Source organism: Salvia hispanica, chromosome 4, assembly GCF_023119035.1.
Source record: "Salvia hispanica cultivar TCC Black 2014 chromosome 4, UniMelb_Shisp_WGS_1.0, whole genome shotgun sequence".
Taxonomy (NCBI): domain Eukaryota; kingdom Viridiplantae; phylum Streptophyta; class Magnoliopsida; order Lamiales; family Lamiaceae; genus Salvia; species Salvia hispanica.
In genome coordinates this window covers 30489089-30514786 of record NC_062968.1, presented here as the reverse complement: position 1 = coordinate 30514786, position 25698 = coordinate 30489089, and the positions used below count along the sequence as shown (strand labels likewise).

The window sequence follows — 25698 nt, the reverse complement described above, 5'->3', positions numbered from 1 at the left end:
ACTAAGCAATATAGTTTTATTTTTATTTTTTTAACATTTTATTAAATTTAGAATTAGAGTTGTTTTATTTCCTTCCAATCTTCGACTGTTGCCCGTCCACCACGACCACCAATCATCGATGCACCATGTGCCGTTGAATAAGGCCACCGTTCTTCCCATCGTGGATTTCACAGTCAAGACGGCCAATTATCGATTTTGTAACAATTGCTTGAGTTAATTATATTTATTTTATTTTTTATAAGGTTTTAATCGTTTAAATATGATATATATATATATATATATATTTTTGTCGTTATCGTTTGGTTGTTGTATTATGATCTGTATTGTTATGGTACCGTGTCAATAAAAAAAGGATCATATCACTAGTGCGGATTGAGTTCGAATTTAAAGACAGTAAGATTGGCTTTTAGATTGAAAATTTCTTTAACAAATATGGCAGGCCTACTTGCTAACTTTTGACTAAAGAGATATGAAAATGATGATCAAGTACTCCTAATAATGCATGATTACAGTCTAATTGGATTGTTCCAAAATAATCATTTCACAAGAAACGTAAGCAAGCTTTCTACTGTCATCTCCTACCGCCTTTCCACTGCAAGCACCGACTCGTCAATTGATTATCCCATACATTTAAGAGGGTAGAGCAAGATCGGGAAGGAGCAGAGAGCGAAAGATGGGGTCTTTGCTTACAGAGAACGAATTGGAGAGAGTAGACGCAGAATCCGAATCAAATCAACCGATTCTCTACGTTAATGGAGTCCGTCGAGTTTTGCCCGATGGCTTGGCTCACTTCACCCTTCTCGAATATCTCCGAGGTAACACAACTCTTCTGCTACTTTCTTCATTTTAATTTCCAGCTCTTACTGTTTGTTGTATACGATAATTTTGATGCAAGTGAATCGAAACTGATTTCGCTTGTCAGTAATAGGGGAAAGCATGTGTTCAGTTCATGCTCCGATTGCTTAGCTTAGAGAATAGAAACATGTGTGATGGGTTACTCAGAATACTCAATAAAACTTAACAAAGAAGAACAGGTTTGGGAAGGAAAAGAAGAGTATGAAGCTAAAGGAGGCGAGGGGAGAGGACTTGTATTTTATGATAGAATGTGTCTCAAAAGCTACTCCCTTTACAACTCTTACATTTGATGCTTATGGGAAGATAAATGTGTGTTTGAGCGTGTCTTTTGTTTTCATCTGCAATGCAGATACAGGCCTCACTGGTACAAAACTTGGTTGTGGTGAAGGAGGTTGTGGAGCATGCACGGTGATGGTTTCCTATCTTGACCAAAACTTGAAGAAATGTGTGTGAGTCTCTCTTTCTGGTGTTAGTGAGCGCGCATTTGAGTTAATCTTCAATGCATTTTTTAAAGCTTTCTTACAATGATAATAACAAGACATGAGTAAATCTTCAATACATTTATAAGGTTTCTTACAATAATAATAACAAGACATGTAAGACTCCAATTTTTATGAATATCCAGATATAAAATGTTGTTGGATGAACTGATCATTGTTGTGACTAACACGATAATGGTGTCATGTAATTATCGTATTGTTTATGCTTCACCTCTACTGTGAGGTTCAGGCTCAAATTTCTTGTTGCATCAGAGCCATGTGGTCTTTCTCTACTTGGATCTGTTCAGACTTTCATTTGCACAGTACTCTGTATATTTTAATGTAATTATGTTATAGTACTACATAACAGTTTCTTAGCTTTTAAACTTCATCTGAACATGTTCTCTCTGGTGATGTTGCACTTCTCCTACATGCCAATATTTTTGTTATTTTTGGGTAATTAATGATAAAAGGAGCAGGAATTACTCTTAATTTTCATTTCTTGACATATTTCAGGCATCTTGCTATTAACGCATGCTTGGCTCCTTTGTATTCTGTCGAAGGAATGCATGTAATTACAGTTGAGGGTATTGGTAGTTGCAGATATGGGTTACATCCAATACAGGTAGAATCCTTATTTCATCAATGATAGTTATATTCTGAATGATGCTCAACTAACATTGCTGATATTGCAAGTTTTTTGTATTGCCTTCAATTTTATAACGCGGTTAGTAGTTATCTTAACTTGGATGTAAATCTGCTTTCTGTCTTTCATTTTTGTTTCTATCTCTTTGTACAATGACCTTAAATTTTGAATACTAGACTTACTTCTCCATGTCAATGAATAGACTCCTTATATCTGTGAGTTGATCATACATAAAAATTAAGGAGAACAATAAATATGGAGTAGTTGAATAAAAGAGTGGCAACATTTTGTAGCTTTTCTCTTCTTCCATTTTCTTAGCCACTGTTATTGTGCAGAAAGTGGGCAAACATCCATTTTAGACTTTCTGGTAATGTTATCACAGTTGCTCGAGGTTTAAACTCGGACATGCTGAGATAGAAAAACACTTACCAGTAGATCTTTGTTCCAAGTTTTCGCCAACATTACAATCTATGGAATTTAGTTCTACTGTTCACAAAGTACTTTGATTGACCTTGCATTCAAAAGATAGATTTGGTCACTCTCACATACTTCTTAGGGAAGCAATACCTTTAAGGAGCCTTTAAGACTTAAGGATTTCTTCTAAATGTAGACACACATTTGCTTCCTGATTTCTTTGCTTGTTGATGATGCTGGGAGTTAGCCCTGTGCGACATCATGTAAATTCATGATATTTGCTATTTTCTCAAGTACTAGCTCATATGAATTTTGTACCAAGGACAAGGTTATCTAATTTCATACCCGTGATGGATTTGCTCGATGACATACTTTGTAGACATCTATTTTGATACACTTGTTCCTGGTGCAGGAATCATTAGCAAATTCACATGGTTCACAATGTGGTTTTTGCACCCCTGGTTTTGTTATGTCCATGTATGCCCTACTAAGGTCTTCTAAAAACCCACCCACAGAAGAGAACATCAAAGAAAATCTTGCTGGAAATTTATGTCGATGCACGGGTTATAGGCCGATAATTGATGCTTTCCGTGTATTTGCGAGAACAGATGATGCCTTGTACACAATTCAATCCTCAGGCCTTTCGAGCAGTGAGTTTGTTTGCCCATCAACAGGTAAACCATGTTCATGTGGGCAGAATATTAAGGATGCTGAAGTAACTACCACAATAAGTAGCTGTAGACGTGACATTCTAAAGCCAATCTCTTACAGTGATACTGATGGAGCTGCATACACTAGTAAAGAACTTATTTTCCCCCCGGAGCTTCTAATGAGGAAATCAACTGCTTTATATTTGACTGGGTCTAATGGCCTTAAGTGGCATCGTCCACTAAGCCTTCAGCATGTATTTGATATAAAAACAAGATACCCCAATGCAAAATTAGTTGTTGGTAACACCGAGGTGGGAGTTGAAACAAGGCTTAAAAATTTCCACTATCCAGTTCTTGTCCATGTTGCTCACGTGCCTGAACTTAATATATTGAATATAAAAGATGAGGGGTTGGAGATTGGTGCAGCCGTTAAACTTTCAGAACTAGTCAAAGTACTAAAATTAGTCATAGACCAGCGTGCTCCTTTTCAAACTTCATCTTGCAGAGCCATCCTTGAACAGTTAAAATGGTTTGCTGGGACACAAATAAGGAATGTTGCATCTGTTGGTGGAAATATCTGTACAGCAAGTCCTATATCAGACCTCAACCCTCTATGGATGGCTGCTGGAGCGAAGTTTCACATTTCTGATTGTAAAGGAAACATAAGGATATGTGCAGCAGAATATTTTTTCCTGGATTATCGTAAAGTTGATCTGGCAAGTAATGAGATCCTTCTTTTTGTTTTTCTCCCTTGGAACTCTCGATTTGAATTTGTGAAAGCATTTAAGCAAGCTCATAGGCGAGATGATGACATAGCTATTGTGAATGCGGGAATGCGCGCCTGTCTTGAAAAGAAAGACCAGAAATGGATAGTTTCTGATGCATCAATTGTTTATGGGGGTGTTGCTCCTTATTCTATTTCTGCAATTGAAACCAAGAAGTTTCTGCTAGGGAAGCATTGGAACAAGGAGTTGTATCATGGTTCTTTAGAAGTACTGGAGAAGGACATTATCCTGAAGGATGAGGCTCCAGGGGGGATGGTGGAGTTTCGGAGATCACTCAGATGCTGCAACTTTCTCATAACTCATGCTAGAAGAGTCTTTATCTAAAATAATAGAAATGGTTGATAGGTGTCCTTTTCTATATCGGTCCTCACTCTCAACACAAACGGCCAAGACGATTATGAACATTATCATTTTCCTGAGGACTCATGTTCTGTGTTTATGACATCCATTATTTTATCTACCATTTATTTTCATTGTTTTGGAGTGGTTAGCATTTGGAGTGAGTAGCTTTATGGGTCCAAAACATAATGATTTCAGGCATTCACTATCAGGAGCTGGTACAGAGACCGACTCTAGCTATATGACTATCTGTTTTACTTTGTGATGTATCAGGATGTATATTTTGTCCACTCTCTATACTTCAAATCAATAATAAATATTTTTTTTTTGTTAATTATTCACAAAAAAGGTTAAAAAGACAAATAAAGCCACCTGTGGTACTTGAAAATAAATTGACATTCTGATTCCTCTGGCCAGCCCCTTTTTTCTGCTGAAGTCAAACCAAGTGTTATCTGATGGCAGGTTACAGGAGAGGCAGAGTATACAGATGATGTTCCTATGCCTCCTAATGGCTTACATGCTGCATTGATATTGAGCAAGAAGCCTCATGCACGTATACTTGCGATTGACAATAGTGTGGCAAAATCTTCTCCGGGGTTCGCAGGAATTTTTTTTGCAAAACATGTGCCAGGGATCAATATGGTTGGACCAGTTGTCGTGGACGAAGAACTTTTTGCTTCAGAAGTAGTCACGTGTGTGGGTCAGGTAAATATCCAATTTCTTCTATGGCTGGGAAACATTTTCTTCATCAGTTTGGGTATGTGGCTGAGCTGTGTCAGTAAGTGGTCTAACCAAACATTTGATTAAGTTGAATTATTTATCAATCATACCTTAAAACTCAAAACCAAATGCCTCCAGGGAGAGCAGAGAACTAGGTTACAATCTAATCCTGAAATAATTAGATAAACAAGGGAACCTAACTATACATGACCTCCACGATAGTATGTACTAATGATTGCGACGATGTAATTACAATATACTAGCTTATTCATTGGTGTTGGAGATAGCAATTTCATAGAAGGGCTGGACCAATGAACTCCATATAGTAGTAGTACTACATGTTATCCAGAATGTCATGAAGCAATATCATATTAGAAGGTTTAAGACAGTAAACTAGATTCTTGCTAAACAAAAATGTTAGATGCTAAATCTATAAGATGGAATTACTTTAGTATCCCAGATACATGGTCTAGCATAAGAGAATGTTGTCACTGAAATAAAATCTTTGCAGAAAAAAGAGGCCAACTACTGTTTTTACTTTCAATTTGCTGTCCCCTCATTTGCAATCATCAAAGTCTTAGGGTTGCTGAATCATTACCTTTCAGGTAATTGGGGTGGTTGTGGCAGATACACACGAAAATGCAAAGCTCGCTGCTCGGAAAGTCCAAATTCAATATGAAGAACTACCAGCAATCTTATCTATTGAAGAAGCCATTGCAGCTAACAGTTTCCACCCTGAAACTGAAAGGTTCCTTCGGAAAGGTGATGTAGACCACTGTTTCTCATCAAAACAGTGTGATAAAGTAATAGAAGGAGAGGTTCAGGTTGGTGGTCAGGAACATTTCTACTTGGAGCCAAATAGCACTTTAGTTTGGACTGTTGATGGTGGAAATGAAGTTCATATGATCTCATCTACTCAAGTAAGTTATCTCATCTACTCAAGTAAGTTCACTAACCTGAGTTTGACGGCTGATGCATGTTTCGCACGTGGCCTTTGATGGAGTTTTCCTTGAGTCTTCTTGCCATGCGCAAGCTTTAATTGTGGCAGGAGACATACATACTCATTTGAGAGAATACTCACCCATAAAATGCTTCCAAAGTTCTATTATCAATCATTAGTGTTTGGAGATCATTGCAAAATGAATTCCACATTCTTAGAACAAGTGGCTTACCTTATTTTGGCCCCTTCCCGATCACCCTATTTCAATTTATTAATTTGGTACTATCACCTCAATCGGCAGTGATTTCATGTGAATTTACAATCTTGGCATGATTGTTTACACATCATGTTCAGACCGATGCACTCTATACTTAGTATTTTTGTATTCTTCTTTTGCCATGCCTCTACTTCCATTGCACTTTTCCTTGTTTTTTTTGTCTGTTTTACAAAATGAATGTGGAAAAAATTGACCTTCTAAGTCCATTCTAAAGTTTTGAATTTCCACCAGGCCCCTAAGAAGCATCAACAGTATGTTGCCCGTGTACTTGGTCTTCCGATGTCAAAAGTGGTATGCAAGATTAAAAGAGTTGGTGGTGGATTTGGAGGGAAAGAAACAAGGTCTGCTTTCCTTGCTGCCGTGGCTGCCACTCCATCTTATTTACTAAATCGTCCAGTAAAGCTTACACTGGATAGGGATATTGACATGATGATAACAGGACAACGCCATAGCTTTCTTGGGAAGTATAAGGTATACCTTATTTCTGTGAATGGTTAAGAATTAACAGTTTCCGCATTCCTGATATCATTATGTAGAATTTGCATCTTGATTGCTTCATGTAAATTGACAATATGCACTTGGTGAAGTCCTCAACATCTTAAGCTGCTTTTATTTTGGTTTTGTTTTTCTGCCTCGGAGGGGGGGGGGGGGAGTGCTTGTCTTTCTGTGTGTAGGAAGATCTAGAGTGTTATGGTACAACCTCTTTAATATGCCTCTCTTACTAATGAGAACATGTTTTTACTGATGATTCTTCATTTAGTTTAGTTATTTTTTGGTTAACTTACTCTGTGGAAATACATTTTGTAGGTTGGTTTTACGAAAGATGGAAAGATACTTGCTTTGGATCTTGAGATCTTCAACAACGGAGGAAACTCACTTGATCTCTCACTTGCGGTGCTTGAACGTGCCATGTTCCATTCTGACAATGTTTATGAGATTCCTAATGTTAGGGTCAAAGGAAAGGTCTGCTTCACAAATTTTCCTAGTAACACTGCTTTCCGAGGATTCGGTGGTCCACAAGGTATGCTGATTGCTGAAAATTGGATTCAAAGGATATCAATGGAACTGAAAAAAACTCCGGAAGAGATCAGGGTAAATGTTTTATCTCGAAGCAGTGTCCAGTGTCATTGTTTATTATTTTCTTATGCTTGTATGTTTCTGGTTAGTGGTTTGATGCAGTAATAGGTTATGATATATACATATATATTTTTATTTATATATTCATATATCTATTCTCTTTGCTGTTTTGCAGGAGGTGAATTTTCAGAGAGATGGTTCGGTGTTGCATTATGGTCAAAAAATTGAAAACTGCACCCTGGAGCGTCTCTGGAATCAACTCAAGACATCCTCTGACTTTCTTACTGTCCAACAAGAAGCCAAGCTGTTCAATACTGATAATAGATGGAAGAAGCGTGGAGTAGCTATTATCCCTACAAAATTTGGCATATCTTTTACTGCAAAATTTATGAATCAGGTAGTCTTTTGTTGTATACTCATTGGTAAGGCTTTTGTGTCTTCAACCTATTCAACTTCCGGTGGTGAATTTGATTCGTTTGTATGGTACTATGATTGTGGGTCCTAGGCAGGTGCGCTTGTCCATGTTTACACTGATGGAACTGTGCTAGTCACACATGGGGGCGTTGAGATGGGACAAGGTTTGCATACAAAAGTGGCACAGGTGGCTGCGTCTTCTTTCGACATTCCGCTGAGTTCTGTATTTATATCAGAGACAAGTACAGATAAGGTGAATGATTTTGCACATTCTGTTGCTTCTTGATCATTCTAAAGATGTGGTTATGACCAATGTTGCCAAAATTGCTACCTGCAAGTTGCACATTTGAGTGACGTCAGGTGCCTAATTTGTAACTTATTAGTATTGGTTTTTTGGGGGTATATATCTCTTTTTCTCCCAATGTTTGATTGTTTAACAAAAATGTCCCTGTGTCTAAATAAATACTACTCCCTCAGTCCCCAAAAAATTAACAAATTTGTAAATGGCACGGGTTTTAATGTGCAATTGGTAAAGTAAGAGAGAGGCGAGAAAAAGTAAGAGAGAGATGAAAAAGGTAGTGGAATGGGTATTAGTGGATTTTTGGGTCCACATTATAAATGATGTGTAGGATTATTATTTGTTGAAAAACTTCCCATACTTGGACTGACTAATTTTGGGGGACGGCACAAAAAGGTAAAACTAGTCTATTTTTTAGGGACGGAGGGAGTACTATTTTTATACTAATTTTGACATGTCCTGCATTTAAGTACGTGATTCACCATTTTTTGTGTGAGACTCAAAAAAAATTTCTTGTATACTTGCCTGAATAGGTTCCAAATGCATCACCAACGGCTGCTTCTGCAAGTTCTGATATATATGGTGCTGCAGTTTTAGATGCATGTGAGCAAATAAAAGCACGCATGGAACCTATATCATCAAAACACAATTTTGTTTCATTTGCCGAGGTAATAGTTTTGCAGTTTTTATAATGAGTTTCACTACTGCAATTTCCACCGCTGCCTTGCAGATTACTAAAATTTATGAGATCTGTTTTTCTTTTCTGTTGCTGAAAAGGAGAAATCAAGTAAACTGATGTGTTGTTATTGACAGAAAATTGTCATTCTAATGGTGTATGCTGGCATGTTGAAACATTGATTGGAATTGCAAAATTAAACGTAAAAATGATCATGAAGATTCATTCAATGAAAAGTTTCTCTTCTGTATGATTAATAAAAACCTTTAGTTTATAGGATTCCATAATAGCCCAAATTGATCTCATTCAGCCTATAATATAATAAAATATCTTCAGTGGAACTCCAGCATCTTCGATAAATTCGATGAAGTGAAGAAACCAGAAAGAATAGGTTCTAAACTCAGGAAAAGGATATTGGACATGATGTGAACTGAAGGATATATGTTTGGTGCACTTTATCAGTCTTTGATGTTAGAGTGAAATCATATCCAAATAACTAAATAAACACTTCACAGATGCAAAGGTTCATTGCAAGCGAACCCCCATTCCTTAAGCAGATTGTTTACCCCAATCATCTTAGTAACTGTGTGAGCCACAGCTATGCACTCAGCTTCGACACATAACCTAGCAACCCTGTGTTGTGTCTTACTTCGGCATGATATCCCAATCAATATTTTATAAATCTACAAAAAGCTATTTCTAATATATGCTGATGCTGTTGGCATCTAACTGTGATGATTGGAAGAACTATTGATGGGCTAAGCTTGACAAACTGGAGACTGGTGCAAACTGAATATAGGGCTAGTGAAGACACAAAGTTCTGCATTTTAAGCTTTGAATGTCCTCTTGTTTCATCTTCTTATTCCTTGTTAGTAGCTGGATATATGCCCGTCGTCTCTATATGCTATGTATATTCTTATTCTGAAATACACATTTTGCAGGACTCGTCATGCAGGATTTTATTTATGATGACGAATTAATTAGTTTTTGTCAATAACATCAAGTGTTTACTTTCATTATCAGCTCGTAAGTGCATGCTACATGGAGCGGATAGACCTTTCTGCTCATGGATTTTATAAAACCCCTGATATTGGCTTTGATTGGGGAGCTGGTAAAGGTAATCCATTCAGGTACTTCACTTATGGGGCAGCACTTGCTGAGGTTGAAATTGACACATTAACTGGAGACTTCCATACAAGACAGGCAGATGTGATTTTGGATCTTGGACTTCCGCTGAATCCAGCTATTGATGTTGGACAGGTATGATCTCTGCTTCTTTGTATGAAGTTCATCACTGACATATTGAGTTTCTATATCACTCATCAATGGTTCTGTTATTTGTGTAATTTGTGGCACTCATTTAATTTGATAATTTTTTCCTTTGTGTTTGTTATGCAATCAATGCATCAATTCATCTTTTTCTCTAAAACATTCTGGTCTGGAACATGATGCCCTAAAAACAAAATTAAATTAAACCGTCTCAAACTGACTTGGAAATGGACTTGTCGGCAACAGGAGCCGATGTGATGCACCTTGAAACCATATGACTTGGACGCCAGATAAAACATATCAGAAACTTACCAGTTTGACCCATAAAAAGAAAAAAATGAATCCTTGTGACAGTCGCGGAGAAGCTTTCCAAAAGTATTTCAGAGTACAACACCTGTCTGGGACATCATCCAACTTGTGGTTGTACACTTGTAGGAAGTTCCGAAAGGAACAACATTCATGTTTAGCTCTATCCTTGAAGAAATAAAGCAAATATTTCTTATGCTGAAATGAGTGAATCTGTTACCTAGAGTGGGATGCTTTTATGACGAGCATATACTAAGTCACCTACTCTTCCAGGGCAGAGCTAGACTCATAGGGGGATAGTTAGTCCTTGGAGATCAGCATTTATTAACCTTGATAAGCTCAGTAATTTCAAGGTCTTCCATTGAATATCTCTCTACCTTTCTTCCAATCATTTAGTGTTGCACAGATAATACTAGCCTTGGGCGTGTTTTTCCAACTGGGACTGGACGCTCAACAGTGATTTGGCTGATCTCTTATGATTTAAACTGAGTTAATACTATTGAAATTTGGAGACTGTTAATTTAAACTCTAATGCTGTGGATTCTGGAATGATAATCTGTGGAATAATTCAGTCATCATTGCCTACAACTATACTATCTATTTCCTCTATTCTCATTATTGCCTGCTTTCCAATAAAAAATCAGCTTTTTCTCATTTATAGAATTCATTTGGACCTTGACAACAGATTGAAGGGGCATTTATACAAGGCCTTGGATGGGTGGCTTTGGAAGAGCTAAAATGGGGTGATGCTGCTCATAAGTGGTTACCAGCAGGATGTCTGTACACTTGTGGTCCTGGAAGCTACAAGATTCCATCCATGGATGACGTCCCATTGAAATTCAGTATCTCCCTCCTTAAGGTAAACATGCTAACTCCTTTTTCAGCTTCCTTGGGTATTAGTTACTGCTGGCCGAAAGTGTTAATAAATTATCATCTGCAATATTTGAGAAACTGTCGTCAAGGTAATAGAAGGGATGAAACAGCAATAATACCCAAGGAGGCTAAAAAAGAGTTAGAATCTAGAGATGTAGACAGATACAGAAGAGCAATATATACTACTAACCCATAACTATGTTAAACAAGCTGTAATCAGATTAGTAATGCGACTTTTTGCTTGCCAAAAATTCTCGTATGCAGTATAAGCTTTTTTCCCCTTCATTCTCATATGGTTAAGCCAGTCTGGGGAAATGGTGGGTGGGGTATTCTACACATATTTTAATTGGTTTAGATGACAGTTAATAATCTGTTTGTTGGAGATACTCAGATACTTCTGTACCTTCTCATTTCGTTGCATAAACCATATATTGTGTTGTTTGCTTTATGGATTCATAACACATGTATAATATTTTGTTGTTAACATTGTGGACCCATGTTTGTCAGGGTGCCCCTAATCCAAAGGCAATCCACTCATCCAAAGCTGTGGGAGAGCCTCCCTTCTTTCTGGCCTCGGCTGTATTCTTCGCAATCAAGGATGCTATCATAGCTGCGAGGGCAGATGCTGGTCTTAGTGGCTGGTTTCCTCTGGATAATCCGGCAACTCCTGAACGCATACGGATGGCTTGCGTGGACGAGTTCACAGCGCCATTCATCAACTCAGATTTCCATCCGAAGCTCAGTGTTTAGTATCATTACTCGGAAAAGGAGAAGGAAATCAAATTTGTGTACCAATCATGTCTTCTAGTATAGATTGAATTCCCAATGCAATGGTAGTTCATATGGTCCCAGGGAAAAGCCCTGAACATGTACATTGTATTACAAGAGACACATCCATAAACAGCTTCTTCAACTTCCATATTTGTTTGCAAATGGATCTTCACGTTCATTTCTTTCATGGCTCTAATTTGTTAGTATTATAACAATAGTTTTGCACTTCTCCGGCCATGAAAAAATTGAAGTGGGTGTATTTTTGTAAGTTCACTATGGTAAATTTTTCCGAGTTAAATTTAATTTTCAACTAATAATACTTCAATCATTATTTATTTTATCTTGTCAATTTTGAAAAGCTTTCATTATTTATTTTATCTTGTCAATTTTGAAAAGCTGCCGTCCATTACTAAAGCTAATTTTTGTGGATGGATAAAGAATTGAACACGAGCAAGATAGTAAATCTGAATGTAGTTAATTTGGTTTTCATTTATTGATGCAAATTGTTTTAGTTATGGCTCGTAGTTTAATGGGTAAGATGGTGAGTAGACTAACAATGGAAATAAACTAATGTTTAAAAAATTGGACCGCAAGTGAACCGATGTAGCTATCGGTTCTTAGTTTAACTGGTCGGATTGGTCAGACCATCGGTTGAGCCGAAATACTGTAGCATATATATAATTAAATATATATTATTCCATTAATAATTTAAATGCCAATAAGTCTACACAATTACACATGCGTTTATATGATAAGTAGTGAATAAAATATTTTAACAATATACCTAAACATAACAGCAAATATAAATTCATAAATTCAAATCATAATATTCAAAAATCATTTACAGTACTGTATTATTCTGAATCCTAACTTTGACATATTATACTTATAATATAATTTTAAAATTAAAAATCATACTAATACTTTCCCTAAACCCAGTCTGGTTTTTAAAACACCGAAATGAAGTGTTTATGAAAAAGGTTATAGCATAAAACAAAAAAAATGTGTGCAATCTGTAGCTGCTGCCCTCGAACTCGAAATGATGGCTAAAACCTCTCTATCCACTTTCTCTTCGATCTCTCCACATCGGTGCTCTCCGTTTTCGATTTCGTCTTCCTTTTCATCTTGCCACTTCAACAGCACAAGAATTTTCCTTACAATCTCATCAGCTTCTACATCTCTTTCAAATCCCAAAGTTGTTGTCACAAGAGAGCGCGGCAAAAATGGCACACTTATTGACGCTTTGGTAATTCTATCCTTACTCTACCAATTACACGAATCACTCTTTTCAAACCTCTTCAATTTTTGGGCATTTCCGTTCTATTCTGCACTTAAATGTGTATTGATTGCAATGTCAATCATTTTAGGCAAATGATTATGATAATCGAAATTACAATAGTAATCATGAGTGTTATTTTCTTATTTGGAATACTTGTTATGTTAAATTAAGGTGCAAGCATCATTTTCTTTGTAGTGTATGAGTGTATGTTCGACCTATAATTCTCAACTGCCATTTTCTTTTGTTTCCGAATGTAATTAATAACTATTCAATTTGGCTAGCTAATCTGTGAATATTATGACTGGGACGAGTTAGCCTTTTCTGAATGAACAGACTCTTTCAAGCAAATTATCATAGAACAATGGTCTGAAGCTGTAATGTTTGTCATCTTTCAGGCAAATCGCGGCATTAATTGTCTAGAGCTTCCTCTTGTTCAGCATACTCAGTTGCCTGGTTTTGACAAGCTTTCTTCTTTACTACGCAGTAAGATGTGCATGATTGCACCGCTTGTCGTTTTTCTTTTTAAGTGATGGTTGTCGGAAAAGATTGCATTTTGTTTGTCATATACTTACAAGCAAAGTATGTGTGTCATTGCATTGCCCTTACGTCTTTTGACTCTTGAGAGATTTCATTATGTGTTTGATATGGAAAAGGATAGATATAAGCTAAAGCTGGTCACTTTTCTTTTTCGAACAAGTGATATTGTTTGACATTGGCATCCTTTAAGCTCTCCAAATGATTCTACGTAAGAAAATAAAATAAAAATGAACCATTGGATAAAAAGTAATGTTCTTGGATAATCATTTTTCATATTTACTAGAATGATGTTGTGATCATTCTGACTGGAGCTGCTCTCATGCAACTTGTAAATTAATATGTGCTATTTTCTTGAGAGATGATCAATGGATGTGTGAGCGAGGGACTATTGGATGTTTATTTTTCTCCTAAAAACTTAAGTTGCTGTCTGGATGACCTGTTCTCTCTCTCTCTCTGCATTTTTAGACCAAATTAAATTGTGTTATTCTTTTGTACTGTTTCCTTGAATATATAAAATAATTTAGTTATTTATATGTAATTTCTATCTGATTATTCTTTATGCTTCAGGTAATTCATTTGATTGGATCATCATAACCTCACCTGAAGCTGGCAATGTTTTTCTTGATGCTTGGACGTAAGGTTCAGCTGCCTTATCAGGACTTTAAGATATCATATACTCCCTCCGTCCACCAATACATAGTAATTATATCTAAGCGCTAGGGAAAATCACTTAGTGGCCGTAGGTTTCCAATGCAATTAAGATCATATTTCAAATGATGATCCACATCTTTTAAGTGATTTTCAAGTTTTACATTGAGGAGATAACTCAACCATCATTTTTCTTGGACAAACATTTCAGTTCTGATCTCTAATCTCTATAGCAGTGGTGGACATTTCTATTCTCGTTGGCATGCATCTCATGGTCCAAATCATGAATCCTGGTTTGGCTCCAAGTCTCCATGGCTGGAACTTTCTTGGCATTTGCTTAGAAATACTCAAATTGACTTTGTTTTCTTTTCGCAAGTGTGCTTGTCTCTCTAGTTTTATTTTCAATAGAACCAATGTCCAGTCATTGCTTATCCTTGTTTATTACAGTATGGCTAGTTTATCTAAATCAGCTAATTATGGAAACAAGATAGGGAAAGAAACCGTGAGATTTTCTCTTCTAATCTGCAGGAATTAATCTCTAACATTGAGTCTCTTATTATTTATTAAATTGTTATCGGTGGATTCTGTTGATATCCTGTTGGCTAATTTCATAGCTTTTCTCTTTGATCTCCAGAGCTGCAGGAACTCCAAATGTTAGGGTTGGAGTTGTTGGAGCTGGTACATCAAGTGTATTTGGGAAAATCGGGCCTTCTCTAAAAGAAATCCTGAATGTAGCTTTTGTACCATCCAAAGGTGTTTTAAGCTAGTTTCTGATTTCTGCAATATAAGTAACAACTAAAGAGGGTGAGGGTGCTTATATGTGAATGCCTTTGTTCAGTGTGTAATATTCTTCCATATTGACTTAGTCATTTACCAGCTTGTATACCAGTCAGATTGAATGCTTGAAGCTAAGTAATTTCATTTTTAATTTCAGCTATTGGCAAGGTTTTGGCAGCTGAGCTTCCAAAACTTGGAAATGCAAGGTGCACTGTTTTGTACCCAGCATCAGCAAAAGCTAGCAATGAGATTGGTGAGTTCTGAAATTATGAGTTTCCTTCCCTGTCATTGTTGCTTTTTCACATGATAATTACAGAGTACCTATAAGGAAACAAAAAAAAAATGTTAAAAAAGTATGATGTAACATGGAATTGATTAATTAATGTTCTGAGTTTAAATAGTTGAAGTTGATCTAGATTTGTAGAAACAAATGCTTTAAACTTTATCTGACATTCTGTAAATGCATGTCAATAAGAATTTTTGAGTTCTTGCTGCTTCAGATGTCTACAGCTGGTATAGTGCTCTTCCTTCTCTTACCACTTATTTTTGTGCTTGCAATTTATTAAAATATCTGTCACATGCAAATTTTGTTAATATGAAATCCAAGAGGCCACATGAACTTGTTGAATCCACTTCTCTGAAGATATGAATTGCCATTTTCTATAGCAAGGATATATGCAAAGTAGTTGCAGATGGTAGAATGATAAGTTTGACATTTGAAAATAAAATAATTGCAGCGAAAGTGGAGTTTTCTGCTGTTGCTGTTAGAATATATCATCTGCTTAGCAGTACATGAAATATGTAATCAACATCGTAAATCAATACCGACTGAAGTTAGTATTGGATTTTCGATACTCATAAAACCTCTTTTTATAGAGTATTCTAAACTAATTTCAACTAACTGTATGGCTTTCAATTTTAGAGGAAGGACTTGCGAAGCGTGGATTTGAGGTTATGAGATTAAACACATATACTACGGTATGATATTTGTGTTATGTTACTTTTATGCCATTTATTTATTGTTAGCGCCTTAGTGGCCAGAAATGCAGTGAGAAAAAGAATACAAGCTTTTAGTTAGTCTTCAATATTCAAAGAGTTTTCTGCTTTTCCCTATTACTCATGTAGGGCTTTGTTTTGTGTGGATCACACTTCTCCACGCTGGCCGAGAACAAGATGATATCTGCTTTTTTAATAATATATCTATTCTTTATCGATAATTTTAGTGGATAAAATTCAGCTATGTAACATCATTAATATACCTCAAGTTTTGAGTCTTGTAGAGTTTGACTTTATTCTAGGTTTGACACTCCATCTTGGGTAAGTATTTTGATGAACTGACGAAAGAGAAGGGGTAATGAGTTTCTCAAAACAATCAATTCTTCATGCACCATTTCAGTTTAACTTTATTTTATGATAGTAGTGATAAAGTCTAGAGGATTTTGAAGTTTTAAACAAAATACTTCTGCTTGGCAGAACACTCTCATATTAATTTGAAGGTGTTGGGTTAATTTCCATTTGTTAGGATGAACTGCAATGTATTCAAATTGAGTTTTGTATATATATTTAATTATTTTCTCATGCATGTGGAGGTGTAATACATCTTTGCTCAGGAAAGCAAGGTGGAATTTATGGAGTATTAATTAGTTAAATTATCTTGAATTGTTTTGGGTATTTCATGTAGGAACCCGTCAGTAATGTGGATCAAATGGTTTTAGATCAGGCACTTGTAGCTCCTGTTATAGCCGTAGCATCACCTTCTGCACTTCGGTAACTTTCTATTCTCCTTAATATGTAATTTCTTGGATTGCCTCTAACTGATCCCCATAGAAATCTTGTTTACCTATTTACCTCATGCATATGTGATGTAATTCCCCACAGTGCTTGGGTCAGCTTAATACCAGAAGAACAACAGTGGGATAATGCCGTTGCATGCATTGGGGAGACAACTGCTTTGGTGGCTAAAAAGTTGGGGATGAAGAATATATTCTTCCCTTCTAATCCAGGCATTGAAGGGTATGTCTTCTGTTTCGATGTGACATTTTGTGAAAATTCCATGACCCTACACCCTTGTAGGCTTGTACTTGGTCCCTTTGTACTACTCATGAACATGTATGAAATCAGAGCTATCTAGTATTACGATCAAATGTCCATGTTGAAGTTCCTGCAGCCAAGAGTATTAATCTGGACTGAACTGTCATATATCAGCCATCATATATTACACGTGTACAAGGTCAAATACATAGTTTACGCTTGCTAAATAGAAGGAAACTCGTCTAGGACCCTTGGGCAAAATAATTCCTTCTCCTGATCGTTGTGTTGATTCAATTCTTAACTTCTTATTCTAGTTTAATGATTATTTCTGGTTTGTTCTATTTATTTATGTGGTGTTTCTTCTCAACTCTATCGACATGCAAGTACTGTTATATTTAATTACACTCTACCACTCTCATCTGCTATCTATGCTGTTCTGAATTTGGTTTGGCATTTGCAGATGGATAGATAGTATTTTGGAAGCCTTAGAGGCCCAAAACAAGTTGCAGAAGGTTTAGGGTCGGATGTTGGCAACTTTTGGAGAATATATCCATCCATGTTGGAGTAGTATTTAGTTTTCCATTGGCAGCTTTAAACAAGTAGAAGTTTGAGAGTTTGTATGTTTTCTAAATGTATTAACTTCATAATTATATTCTTTATATTTTTAATTTCTAATTATATCCATCCATGTTGGAATATATTTTTAAATATCAATCAATAATATACAGTAAAAAATACCAAAATGACCAAATAAAACAAACATTAAAAGTATAACTCATACAGCTGACCATGAGGTTACATAATATTCGAATTTCACCATTACATTCTAAGTCAAGATACTCATGAAGAGTAGATGCAAGTAGCTGTAAAAAAGTTCAAAGTATGACCTTAACTTCTCCATCCATTACTCTTAATCAGTCCCCTCTCAGTCTAGGTTATCGACTTTAATGGGAATAATGTCGTCTGCAACTGTATGCTTCCCGACCAAACGGGCAAAGAACACCATCTGCTGTTCAAGAGTGTACTTGATATTCTCCGCCTGCATATACAGCTTAGTGAGAGTAGCATTTGAGAATTGACAGCAGAGAATATAGAGCACCATACCTTGCGGAAACCATGTTGTTCCCCTTCGTACTCCACAAGAGCGACTGGGACGCCCTTTTCCTTCAATGCGTGGTAGATCTTACGAGCTTGATCAGGGGGAACAACCTGTGACATGAAACAGATAACTATGCTGGTCACTTGATATCATGGTGCGGCACTGGAGAAGTTGAAGGGGACGAATATGGAAAAAGGGTTGTCCATTCCGTGCATAGTTGCATACCTTGTCTTCTAAACCTTGAAACAGAATCATAGGGCAGGAAAACTGGCCCACGAAATTGATAGGTGATCTCTCAAAGTAAGCTTTCTCATCCCCTGCAATGTTTTAAGTACGTCCATTGAGTATCCAGTATCACGAAGATTAGTGCATCTCTGTATGCTTAAATTTTTACCCATGAGATTATCCATATAGTGGGATTCAAACTTGTGTGTGTCGGCCTTGAGTGATTTCACGTCAGCCACCTGTGCGCATATAAGTTACAAAGCTATTCGTTATGCAGAACGAACATAGCATAACCATCAAAAGCTCTCTTTCTAGATAAGATACCACAGAAAGCACTGTGATAAATAGGAAATATAACCAAGAACCACAATTTAGTCCCATCACTTATGCATTACACAGAAAACGAGCGATAAATAAGAAATACTACAAGCAAGCACTGGAATTTGTTTCAGCAGAAGCACTTGATATATATTCAATATATAGATACTGACCACTGATGGTTTTATGGACGACGACTATGAATAATATGGAAAAAGTAATATACAGTCAGTAGCACTCACTCCATACAGAGATGCCCCTGCTTTGAATGTGTCTTTAAATGCAAGTGCAGCTAGGGTTGTGTATCCACCAGCAGAACCTCCAGTGATGCATAATCTTTCACCATCGACTTTTCCACTGTCAACCTTGAAACAATAATTGCATCACCATATATAGAGAAAAGTCATTATCGCACCCATCATCTAGAAAGTAGAAACACATAAAATTTTCTGATACCAAGAACTTGGCGCAGCTACAGCAGTCATTCACATCAGTGATTCCCCAGCGGCCAAGGAGCCGATCTCGATATTCACGACCATAACCTTCAAATTTTACTTTATGGTAAGTATAGACTATACTACTGGAGAGAGCACTAAAATTGACCCAAAACAAGGAAAGAGAAGGAGGAAATAGAAAATGTACCAGTGCTTCCGCCGTAATTAACATCAACAAAAGCCCATCCACGGCTGGTCCAATATTGGATGCTGAGATTTAAAATGCCACGAGTCTCAGCAGTTGGGCCACCTGTACAGTGCAGGAATAGAGGTCAAGCTGTCACAATCTGTCATGCTGGTGATTTGTGAAGAAGAAAGAAGTAATTATGCAGCTCAACCGCCAAAAGTAAATTTGATAAAATGCAGATTTCAAAGGACATAATAGTACCATGGCTCTTTAACAGCAGTGGCGGTCGCTCCTCCTGTGTAGCTTGGTATAGAGGATTGGTTGGGGGGTAAAAGTATGCATACGCGCTTTGACCGGGGACTTCAGTAGGGAACTCTATCAGCTCTGGTGTGCTAATGTATGATTGAATGGGTGGACTTATATAAGAGGACGACCAAATAATCTTAAGATCAACTGCTTTAGACTTCTGATCATCCAATATCACCTGGGAAGACATGATGGGAATTTTTGCATGTGAGCCCACTGATGATGATGATGGTTCCAGTGAAAATGAAACACGAAAACAGAAACAAAAAAATGCAAAATATTGAAGTTTCATTTTCAAGAGTTACAACTGCCATACATCAAGCCATCATGTCTGTTTATATTGGAAAATAATTGGAACCTGCACCTTAGCTATTGATAGAGGATGACTAGCAGAAGCCCCTTCAACATACAGGCAGTCAAGTCCAGATTGCTGCATATAAATGGGAATAAATTTGAACAATTGCAACTGTATATAAAAAACTAATTTTATCTTAAAAATAAGGACTAAGTGAAACAGACAAAAGGAACGTTACTTACTATATTATTTATATCAGTGAAAGGGATATCAAGTGGCAAGAATTTGCTCTGCATCACATCCACAATTCCAAGATATGACCTCCCATTCATCCTGCAGGCATTTTCCACCATCGAATAGATAACGAACCAAAATGAAAATTAGACAGTTGTCTTATTAAAACACAACAGTAACAAATTTGTGCAAACCATACTGAACATGTTAATTTTACCAATTCTTCCTTCATACCTATAGCTGCAAGAAATTAAGTTCTTTTTATCAGGTTTCTGCAGAAAGTCGTACGAGTTCAAACCAAAAACCCATAGAGGTTTAGTGAACTCCGCATTTAAAGTATAGACTGGCAATACTTCATTTGTGGATTCCACCTAAAAAAAGTAAGAAAAAATTAACATCCCAATCACACTTGACAGTATTCATTAAGTCTAATTTTGCATCAAAGTCGTGCTTTAAAAACCTAACTGCTCAAAATATCTCAAGGGTAATTTCTTTTACTCAATCTGTCAACCATCAAAACTTGACAAGCAACATCTTTATCATTAAATATCACAAGTTAAGTTTATCTATTACTTCTATTTTTAAGCCGAACAAGTGTCCTGTACATACACTTAGGTTACATTTGGCATTTGATATTTCTAAGTTATAAAGCCATGAACATGTACAAAGATTGGGTACTGAAGATTTAACAGGGAGGCAACTTGAAATAATTGGATTCTTGTACAACTATATAGGTAGAGAAACATGACAATATGCATCAAAACTCCATGGTGGAGAAAATCAAACCACGACTAAAAACAGGTCTCCTGGACAACTAGATTACAAAAAAATAAAATGAATAATTGAATACATACCCATTTGTAAATATTCCAAAATCCACTTTTTCTGTCACTTACAAAGAAAAGTTCTCCTGAAATATTAGGGAATGCAAAATTAGTGCAAATGTGCAGTAACAGTAGTAGGCTGCTTGCATTTAGTCACATAAGAAATTAGTTGGTATGTTAGACTACTTATTAATAGCACAGACATAATAGTTGTTACTTTCAGTAACAGTGACATCATAACGATGCATCAGTTTATCCTCACTCAGAATCTAAATGATGTTCTAGAATTCTAGACAGATCTTTGTTTGACACTTGATAGACATCTGCATCTCACAAAACAAGCTAAAAGCAGCAAATTCAGTATCATGATTGAAACACATATAACTGGACCTTGTTCACAATCAAAAGCTTATTTTCATTGATCTTAACATTCTAAGAGTGTACCAAGTTTAGTGAAATATGTCGGTACCTTCCGGTGACCACTTAGGTTCGCTTACTGATTCCACAATTGAAGGATTGCCACCAGCTACACAAATCTTTTCCTTTATGTCCCTGGAAGAAAATTTTAATTAAGGGAGGCAGGAAATGGTGAAGATTAAGTGCAAAAAAAAGAGCAGAGGGTAAAAAGAAAAAGAAAAGGAAAGATACTGTTTGAAAGCAGAAAGGGAATGGGGGTGTCAACAAAGGAACCGGGGAAATAACTTGCAAAATAGTATAAATCCTAATTTGACTTTGAACATGATAATGGGCCATTCAGATAGTCTACAAGAGCTTAAAAGCTAGGTTTGTACTTTTGCAATTGTTCCAGGCGCATTATCAAACCTTTGCAAATGTAAGTGAAAGAAAGTAATACACACAAGATAGCAAATAAGTACAGATCTACCTACCCATTCTCAGATATATATCCAACCCAAAGCTCAGACTTATCCCATGGCATGTTGGGGTGGCTCCATTCAATCCACGCCATTCGTTCTCCTTTGTGGTCAATCCGTGGAAAAGCATAGAAGTCATTGCCTTCAACCAATATCTTGGGTTCTGCAAATACATAGTATATTCACTTCTAAGTATTCTAAAAATGATAATAATATAGGCACAAACACATATGCAGTTGTTACCTTTTATACCATTTCCGTGGAGATCAACAGATACAATTGTTGTGATGGAATTTGTACTACTTTCACGGCGATCTAACAGAAACGCAATCACAAACCATAGATAAATAAATCTGAATAAAAAACAAAAAAAAGAACAAATTTTATTTGATATAAATAGAAATTCCTAGTACCTTCTCTTACTGTCAGATAGCAATTTAATCGAAAATCAAATACTCCATCAGCATAGCACACATGTGGTCCATTATAGTCTGGTGTGAGTGGTACAGGAGCTGAATCTGCTAAGATAAATTAACAGGGTAGCGAAAAGGTTTAGAAAGTGAAGCTAAAAATTTATAGAAATAAATAGAATAGACCAAAACTCAGTTTAGAGGTTTAGTGAACTGACCAAATGTTTTTATTTTGATAACAAAATTAATTGAGTCAAATGGATAATACTAGAGATAAGTTGTTATACAAGAGGTCAAGAACTCATCCAACAAAAATTGCATTGATGCTAATCATGCTATGACTGAACCCTAAGAGTCAGGCTAACACACTTCTTCCCAAAGAAAAACTTGTGACCGCATGGAGACATGATGTCGGTAGTTGATGTAGATAAGTTTCAACATGTATTTCGTAACCAACATTTCACACATGAAATTAAAATCTGTGTCTGGATCACAGACTTAATGAGACAAACACTATGCAGCATTATCAATATAAAAGAGCAGGCTAAAAAAGATATTGACCTTTGGATGAAATCGACTGCTTGTAGAGTCTTTGATCCCTATAATTTGAAAAGATAATAAAGTCCCCTGAAATGCTAAAAGCCCCTCCACCATATTCTTGTGCCACAGTCCTCACTGCAAAATCTTTCGGTGTAATATCAGTCGGTTCATCATTTTCACTGTCCGCTTGTCTTACCAACACATTTCTTCTGTAATGCCAAAATACCCCCAATCATTAAGAAATGCAACATGAGATTTCCTATTTCCATAGACACAACCAGTATTGTACAAAAGAATGAATTCATTTCCATAAACACAGATCATAGTCTTCCTAAAACGATGAAACAAAGCAAAACAACTTCCAATATTATATGACTGGTTACTAGTAAAGCAACCAAAATGCGTTGACACTCATACACTTCAAAAGGTGAGATAACCAGTGCTCCAGTTTGACATTTGCACTGAACAAGCTGAACTCTCTACTTCACACTCGTACATATTCATACACTTCTAATACAATAATCATGGACCTAGCCAGCCTTTGGCTAGGAGGGGAAAATTCCCCTCGCCATTCTACATTTGCAAACTAAATGCCACTTCTCAAATTCTCAAAATTAACCCATAATTCTTGGCTAATCCCTTGTATCATTCCATGATCAAAATTAGCCTGACAAACTTCTTATTTGCATCACTAAAACAGCTTAATCCAAGTTCCTAAAATACAATTTCAGTATTCACTACAATCTTCATGTATTTATCCAAATCAACATATAGAAAGTACTTCATAAAATCAATCCGAACACACGCTTGCACAGCAAACTCAATCTAAAAAAAAGATATGCACAAACAGCGTTTTTCTCATATCTGTCAAAATAAAAATCCCATCTTTCCGGTCATAGGTAAAAAACCAACCCAGACTCAGCAGGCCTGGATTCGAGCCAGTAGAGGCGGCCAAGAGAGTCTGTGGAGAAGCCGCCGAGTCGTTTTTCGGAGCCCGAAACGACGTCGGCGGTGATAGGGGACTTCCAAGAACCATAGGGAGCCGTGAGTTTGGTTTCTGAAGCGGAAGACATTGCAATCGTCGAAGCTCGTCTTCTGCAATAAAATGGCGATTTGGGGGCTCTGGAAATATGCAAATATGGAGAGCGGCAGTGGCGACTCAGAGTGATGACTGCGCATAATGCCATGTGTTGATCAAAACTGCCTTTCCCAATATTTTTAGATTTTCGGATAATAACACTAGTTAAAAAATCTTTTTGACAAATTAAAATTAGAAAAGGTAGTAATAAAATAGTAGGAGGTAGTAGTAGTATTTTAGTTAGAGTTGAAATTAGGCCTACAAATTTAATCCGCGGGTTTCGGATATATCCTATCCCGACCTAATATTCGACGGGTTTTGAACCCGAAATCCGAAATTATGGGTTTGGGTACGGGTTTGGGTAGTTAATGATTTTGCGAGTTTAGGGTACCCAAAATCCGAATTAGGGTACCCGACTAATATCCGATTAAACCCGATTAATTATGTATTTGTGATAAACATTTTTATTTAGTATAGGGCCTATTGCCCGTAGGGTAAATTTATTTAATCACATGTAGATTTATGCCAAAAAATTCTTTATTTTAAAATTAAGTAGTGTTTATTTGTCTAATGTCTATTATATATAGTCATGGAATCATAATCTAGAGAAAAGCTAAAGCATTAGAATTGAAGTTTAGTACTAATAGTCAATAAATAGTAGTAGTACTATTATTGTGTTATTTTTAATAATTTCTATTGTCATCACAATATAATTTATATAAATGAATAAATTAGAAATATACTAATTTCGGATTTATGGGTACCCGATTAGTTAGGTTTGGGTACCCGCGCCGAATATTAGGGTACCCAAATTCATATACGGATCGGATATTGAGTATGATATTTTTGAGATTTCGGGTTCGGATACCCGCGGGTACCCGATAATACAGGCCTAGTTGAAATATTACTTGAATCAGTATTAATATGCTATGAGGTTTGGGGAAAATATGACATTATTTACTCTTGTTATAGTTATGCATTTCAAATAAATTATATTCGTATATGTTACTAAAGAAAATCATTTTAAAAATTAGAATAATTATTTTTGCAAAAAAAAATGACTATGTAATTTTAAATTTAATTTTTTTTAGATGAAACTGATTGTGGTATCAAATAAAAAGTGGTACTTCTTATAAATAAAAGTGACAATTACAGTGATAGTGTTTTGAATAAAGAAAGAAAATTACTACTATGAAATAAAAAAAATTTGGTTAGCTGGTCGTCTAATCAGGTCCAGGTCAGATTGGTCCTAGTGAATGAAGCTTATTTCATAGAAACATGCCAATATATAGGTTGTATAAAACTAATTTTTGTGAATCGTTGTACAAGATTTTAATCATGATGACAAAAACATACATATTTTTTTAAAAAGTTCCGAACTCAAAATTTATACTATTATATAGCTTTATCAAAACATATTGTGGATCCACCACCTTGTCCTTACATACTCATTTCTTACTTGAGCATTACCACAAATTAGCTTAGGATAAGACAAAATTATCCTATGCAAAAAGAATTTATATATTGGAACGTGGTTGTGTTTTAAAAATTGATGACAGGATTAATTATAAGTTCCAAGCTTATTAATCTAGATGTTAAACTAGGATCCCACCACATACATGGAATCTAGGCACATGCCATTTCAGACTTAATGCATTGCATTCTTTTTGGGAATGGCTTTTGGGCCTAATATGTCATCAAATCTAAAGGTAACAAATCATTAATTCAAGATAAACACAATTCAAATAAATGAATAATGATCCATGATGGGAAAACAAATCTTGAAACATATTCCTGAATCCTGATGATTAAATA

The 25698-nt window shown here is 36.1% G+C and overlaps 3 protein-coding genes across 5 annotated transcripts; 2 read left to right on the top strand and 1 right to left on the bottom strand.

Annotated features, from left to right (window-relative positions):
- Positions 1-527: 527 nt before the first annotated feature.
- LOC125223138 (xanthine dehydrogenase 1-like) lies at positions 528-11971 on the top strand. The gene is given in 14 exon segments (XM_048126142.1): positions 528-815; positions 1205-1304; positions 1851-1959; positions 2807-4292; positions 4623-4873; positions 5494-5808; positions 6337-6576; positions 6913-7197; positions 7358-7579; positions 7688-7849; positions 8428-8562; positions 9594-9830; positions 10831-11004; positions 11526-11971. Coding segments are annotated over 14 exon segments (4101 nt in total). The 5' UTR covers positions 528-673; the 3' UTR covers positions 11769-11971.
- An 802-nt stretch (positions 11972-12773) lies between these two features.
- LOC125221747 (uroporphyrinogen-III synthase, chloroplastic) lies at positions 12774-17745 on the top strand. Its single transcript, XM_048123973.1, has 9 exons — positions 12774-13035; positions 13464-13551; positions 14173-14239; positions 14888-15006; positions 15188-15283; positions 15953-16008; positions 16712-16797; positions 16909-17043; positions 17522-17745. The coding sequence occupies exons 1-9, from the start codon at positions 12829-12831 to the stop codon at positions 17577-17579; spliced, it is 912 nt and encodes a 303-aa protein (XP_047979930.1). The 5' UTR covers positions 12774-12828; the 3' UTR covers positions 17580-17745.
- A 59-nt stretch (positions 17746-17804) lies between these two features.
- On the bottom strand, positions 17805-24000 carry LOC125221746 (dipeptidyl-peptidase 5). Of its 3 annotated transcripts, none has more exons than XM_048123969.1 (18): positions 23718-24000; positions 22827-23014; positions 22269-22373; positions 22099-22170; positions 21871-22018; positions 21453-21535; positions 21014-21069; positions 20394-20530; positions 20168-20258; positions 19995-20060; positions 19586-19808; positions 19346-19447; positions 19160-19245; positions 18946-19068; positions 18555-18624; positions 18386-18477; positions 18166-18270; positions 17805-18100 (listed from the first exon to the last, which is right to left on the bottom strand). In XM_048123969.1, exons 1-18 carry the CDS (start codon positions 23990-23992, stop codon positions 17987-17989), a joined length of 2136 nt encoding a protein of 711 aa, XP_047979926.1. In that variant the 5' UTR covers positions 23993-24000; the 3' UTR covers positions 17805-17986. The 3 variants fall into 3 exon arrangements, with proteins under 3 accessions (XP_047979926.1, XP_047979928.1, XP_047979929.1); XM_048123971.1 differs by having other exon boundaries at positions 22269-22376; positions 22827-22940; positions 23718-23976; XM_048123972.1 differs by having other exon boundaries at positions 22827-22940; positions 23718-23976.
- Between the last annotated feature and the right edge of the window lie 1698 nt (positions 24001-25698).

Excerpts from the sequence above, each read along its gene's own strand:
- LOC125221747 (XM_048123973.1), top strand. The coding sequence starts at position 12,829 with ATGATGGCTAAAACCTCTCTATCCACTTTCTCTTCGATCTCTCCACAT. Across the intron at positions 13,552-14,172 it reads GCTTTCTTCTTTACTACGCA|GTAATTCATTTGATTGGATC; the intron begins GTAAGATGTGCA and ends TTTATGCTTCAG. Across the intron at positions 16,009-16,711 it reads GATTAAACACATATACTACG|GAACCCGTCAGTAATGTGGA; the intron begins GTATGATATTTG and ends TATTTCATGTAG.
- LOC125221746 (XM_048123969.1), bottom strand. The coding sequence starts at position 23,992 with ATGGCATTATGCGCAGTCATCACTCTGAGTCGCCACTGCCGCTCTCCA. Across the intron at positions 23,015-23,717 it reads TCCAGGCCTGCTGAGTCTGG|AAGAAATGTGTTGGTAAGAC; the intron begins GTTGGTTTTTTA and ends TTGGCATTACAG. Across the intron at positions 21,070-21,452 it reads ACCTAAGTGGTCACCGGAAG|GAGAACTTTTCTTTGTAAGT; the intron begins GTACCGACATAT and ends CTAATATTTCAG.